At 51.4% G+C, this 5081-nt stretch overlaps 2 protein-coding genes across 2 annotated transcripts; one reads left to right on the forward strand and one right to left on the reverse strand.

The window, feature by feature from the left end:
* Positions 1-165: 165 nt before the first annotated feature.
* On the reverse strand, positions 166-1552 carry DEU56DRAFT_762494 (uncharacterized protein; the record flags this gene model as incomplete). The annotated part of the gene is made up of 6 exons (XM_041350708.1): positions 166-336; positions 389-715; positions 936-995; positions 1048-1191; positions 1240-1412; positions 1465-1552. The coding sequence occupies 6 exons, from the start codon at positions 1550-1552 to the stop codon at positions 166-168; spliced, it is 963 nt and encodes a 320-aa protein (XP_041200631.1).
* A 563-nt stretch (positions 1553-2115) lies between these two features.
* DEU56DRAFT_920424 (uncharacterized protein) lies at positions 2116-5081 on the forward strand (the record flags this gene model as incomplete). Its single annotated transcript, XM_041358447.1, has 5 exons — positions 2116-2547; positions 2599-2781; positions 2978-3835; positions 3886-4684; positions 4741-5081. The coding sequence occupies 5 exons, from the start codon at positions 2116-2118 to the stop codon at positions 5079-5081; spliced, it is 2613 nt and encodes an 870-aa protein (XP_041200632.1).

Below are 5081 nucleotides of genomic sequence, written 5' to 3' on the forward strand. Positions count from 1 at the left end.
AGGATATGTAGTACTGTGTGGAGCTGTAGTGAGCTGTCCAGCAGGGACCAAGCTGTGGAGCTTGCATGCTGTACAGCTCTGTACAGCTCTGTACAGAACATTGTAGTTTACTGATGTGGCGATCCTGTTGCCAGCCATCAGTGTTTATCATTGCGAGTGAGTGAATCATACCTTGTATGTCAATGTCTTGCGGTTTGTGAGTGCCGCTAGCGCTAGCGCTGCATTTGTCTTGATGGCGTCGGGTGTCTTCTCGTTGACAAAGCCATACTCGGCTTCAACGAGTGGTCGCATGAGATTCTTCAAGTCGCTCCGTAAATTAGAACCACGGGAAGTTATCTATCATCGCAATGAGAAGCAAACAAAGGACAGAATTATGAGGGTGACTTACCAACTTGTAGGCATCCTCGTCATACTCTATTTTCACTCCGTTGGCACGGCACGCTGCATTCCATGCCATGGCGGACCAGTCACGACATTCGGTCTCACTTGGGTAGATCGAAGAATTAGTCAAGATACACTGATAGTGGGTGACAGCCAGTTGGACGATAGCAGAGTACAGCCCATCGAAGTCGCTGGATCGAATCCGCCCGCGACTCCCACCATCACCAATCTTTACCTTTTGTACCACCTGGAGGCTGTCTGGTGTCGCCAGAGCTGATGCGGTCCGTTTGACACCTGCTGGGTGTTGGCCATGCTCTTGCAGAAGCGGGCACGTCTGAATTGTGGAACATCTGATCACCTCGGGGTAATGGGGTTGGTGAACTGTAGTGATGGTCGATTGACAAGTCTGAGATGGTGTCAAATCTCCCGGTCCGACTATTATAACGTGTTCCAGGTGGGGGATCTGCTGGACCTCCCCCAGGCGTGGGGGGCAATGCCTATGCCAGTCCAATCACTTTGTCAGTTGCAGCCCAAGCTCGCAAAGTCTCACTTACCTGCTGAACATCGAAGCCTATGCCCTCGTCATTGAGTAGTATGGGGTCAATTTGAGGAGACTGGAGGGGGTGCTTGATGTTGAGCACCGAACGACAGGTGCAACCGTTGTACAGATGGCATCGGGGGTGTGATGTGATGGCTTCGAGCCGTGAGCTTAGGAGCGACCCGCTGAGTTTCTTGTTGACCATACTGGATGGGAGTTTGTGCTGTTGCGGGCATGCTTTTGCCGTTAAGAGGCACTGCACGGAATGAGAACTAAAAATGCACATCAGCCACATCATCTACAAGACGAAAAAGACAAACCGAAGTTGTTTCTGAGTGTCCGTTATTGAGCTCATCACCACTGGCATCACTCTCCTCAGACTCGGGATCCATGCGATTGAAATCGTTAAGCTCCTCAAGGGCTTGCCGCCCACGCAGCGCGAGGGTGGCATACTTTGTTGTCTTCCTCACTTCTTTCCCTTGGGCAGCAGCGTCTGTAAGATGAGACGTCAGCAACGAACCATGAAAACATTGGCCAAAAAATACCCAAAGCCTGTTGTTTGGCTGAACTCCTTCGCACGCGTGATCCGCGCTCTTGAGACTCAGGGCTGGGAAACATTTTGCCCGCCACCATTGGGAGGTACAGGTTGTGGTGCGCTCTGAGGGTGTTTTTTTCGAGCCATGGGATCGAAAGGGAGAGTGGTGGAAGGGTAAATCTGAGTCGTCAAGTGGCCAACGGTGAAAATTTCTTGTACCGGAGGTACACGGGACGAGCTGTCAAGGTTGCACTCCGAAATCAGCGAACAGTGAAACACAATCCCTATAACGCACCTGCAACATCCGTCCAGAACAATCCGCCACCACTCCCTAACCCAACCGAACGGGTAACACTTCATATCCCACACGAACGGGCAACACTTCATATCCCACAGCAACCCACAGAACCTCCACCAGACGAACCTCGCTCCACCAGAACTTTGTACCGGAGGTACACGGGACGAGCTGTCAAGGTTGCACTCCCAAATCAGCGAAAAGTGAAACACAATCACTGAATGACTTACTTGTGTTGCACGCCATGCCTGCCTGCAAGGATTGCGGACACTGGCTTCCTACAGCCTCCGGTTTGAACAAACACTGTTGCTGGTTCGAAAGCTTGCCATCAGAAGTGGCGAGACCGCCTGAAGAACTTTAGTGTTGATGTCTTTGACTTGGGTGGAGGATATTCAGCCACGGCTCCTGATGCAGAAGACTGAGAATGATTCAGATGATGGTGGTATTTATGAGAGTGGAATTGGAGCTTACCAAGAATATGACGCTCCAACGCATGACGTGCCCCTCCAAGTTGATGGCAGCCAGCGAGCTCGTGTTGAAGAAGTGCCAGATGAACCTGGGCCTGTCAGCAATGACACACGATGGATCGAAAGCTATGCTGCTCACCACGGGGCAGGTGCTCCATGCGGAGAAGTCGATGAAGTCACGCCGACCAAATTTGATCAAATTCGACAACAGCTGGAGGCCGATGGTGCACCGTGGGGACCATTTGACAATGAGGAAGAGTGGGAGTTAGCGAAGTGGCTGATCCAAAACGTCGGACAAAATCAAACCGACAAGTTCCTAAAACTACCTATTGTAAGCCTACCAAGCGCCAAACCTAAATTCAAACTGACACTCACCTCTCAGATCCAAAACCGCGCACAAGTGTCTTACCCAAACAACCGCAATTTCCTGAAGAAGATCGATGGTTTGCCAACGAAGGGCCCAGAGTGGCACTGTGACATCATCAGTGTGGTGGGGGACCAAGTCGACACCAACGGAGATATGATGTCTGCTGAATTGGAGCTGTGGCAGGCGCGACCCTGTCGAGTGTGTGCGAGAACTGATGGGGAATCCGACGTTCCGTGAGAAGATGGCATATGCCCCCGAGCGAGCATATGAGGATACTGAAGGTACAAGGAGGATATATGATGAAATGTGGACTGGCTGACTGGTGGTGGGATACTCAAGTGAGTCATTAATAGCGCTACGCAAAATTGAGAGACTTACTTGTGGTCATTGATAGGGCAAGATGCCCGAGGGTGCAACCATTGCACCAGTGATCCTTGCCTCCGATAAAACATCGTTGTCCCAATTCCGAGGAGACAAATCAGCGTGGCCAGTATATTTGACGCTTGGGAACATCGAGAAGGCAACACGAAGGCGCCCAAAACAGCATGCAGCCATTCTGCTCGGGTATCTCCCAGCGGCCAAACTGGACTGCTTCAGCAAGGGCACCCGTTCTGTTGCAGGGTATCAGCTCTTCCATGAATGCATGCGACGCTTGCTTGAACCGCTAATTGCTGCAGGGCATGATGGAGTCGAGATGGTGTGTGCGGACGGGTGCATCCGACGAGTACACCCAATCCTGGCAGCATATGTTGCAGACCACCCCGAACAGTGTTTGGTGGCCTGCACGAAGGAGAGTTTTTGTCCGAAATGCCGGGTCCACAGAGATGACCGAGGCGAACCACTGGCATCGCTTTGTCGAGACCAAGAGCGCACTATGACAATATTAAGACATAAAGAAACGGGGAGACGAGTCGCTGCTTACAGTCGTGAGGGTCTACGCCCAGTCTATCAGCCCTTTTGGGCAGATCTCCCATATTCTGACATCTTCGGGGCCATCACACCAGACATACTCCACCAATTACACAAGGGCGTCTTTCATGACCACCTATTGAAGTGGTGTACTCAGATCGCGGGCGAAGAAGAAATAGACAAACGTTACCGTGCGATGACGAACTACCCAGGTCTCCGTTACTTCACCCAGGGCATCTCTCTCGTCTCACAATGGACTGGGACCGAGCATCGAGAGATGCAGCGTGTGTTCATGGGCGTGTTGGCAGGGGCGGTCCAACCTGCAGTCGCACAAGCAGCTCGAGTGATCATTGATTTCATTTTTATGCACAATTCCACTCACACACGTCGCAGTCGTTGGAGGCCTTGCAGTCAGCACTAGAAGAGTTTCACAGACATAAAGAAATCTTCATTCAGCTGGAAGTGCGGGAAGATTTCAACATACCTAAGATGCACTCCATGCAACACTACGTCGCATCAATAAAGTCGCGCGGATCAGCGGATGGGTTCAACACCGAATTCCCGGAGAGGTTACACATCGACTTCGCGAAAAATGCGTATCGGGCCACCAATCGAAAGGACTACGTTGCGCAAATGACCAAATGGTTAGCTCGTCAAGAAGCTGTGGAACAATTCGACGCTTACCTGGACTGGACACTGAAGAGAATAGATAACGAGGCTGATGATGATGGTGGCGATGCGGGGTTAGAAGGATGTGAGGCAGCCGAAAATCAACAACCGCCTAAACAAGGCACGACAGCTGACTCAATACCCGTGGTAACTCACATTCTAGCATCTCGCCCATCTTTCCGGGCATTGACTGTTCCATTCATCACCCAAACGTTTGGCGGTCTCAGCTTCCTGCCAGCAGTCTCTCAGTATCTGCGTGTCTCGTCACTCCGTGTTCCTGCGATGTCTCATTCAGCTGCACCTGAGCTGTCGCAATGGGACCGCTTTGATGCATATCGGCGTCTCTCGATTCCATACCCCAAAGTGCGAGCTTTGCACATGTCGAAGACCTTGGACAGAATCAGAGCGACACCTTCTACGCCTCCGTCGGGGCGTTCACAAGGCTCACCAGGTCGATTTGACACGGTACTTGTCCGAACAGAAGGGGAGGTTAATGTCCATACACAAGGGACTGCGCTTGAAGGTGAGTTGGCTGGATTCTTCGATATTAATATTGAAACTTACTACTGGGACTGGCAGGTCTACAAGTCGCGCAGGTCCGATTCCTATTCGACCTCCCACCCCACCTGCGCGTTGCCGGCCAACCGTTTCATCTCGCACTCATCGAGTGGTTCAAACCATTTCGTGGGTGCGACAATCTGTTGAAGATGCACAGCGTGTCTCGATCATACGTAGGCCAAGCGCCTCGTGCAGAAGTGATTCCAATCACTCACATTGTAGGGAGTTGCCATTTGATACCGAAGTTTGGTACACACGCAGATCCAACGTGGCGAGCAGATGAGGTCCTGGATGTCTGCAAGACATTCTATGTCAATCCATGGATTGATATCGCAACGTTTTTCAAGTTTCGTGTTAGTTAG

The sequence above is a fragment of the Suillus clintonianus genome (assembly GCF_016758775.1).
Source record: "Suillus clintonianus strain FC179 chromosome Unknown DEU56scaffold_239, whole genome shotgun sequence".
Taxonomy (NCBI): Eukaryota; Fungi; Basidiomycota; class Agaricomycetes; order Boletales; family Suillaceae; genus Suillus; species Suillus clintonianus.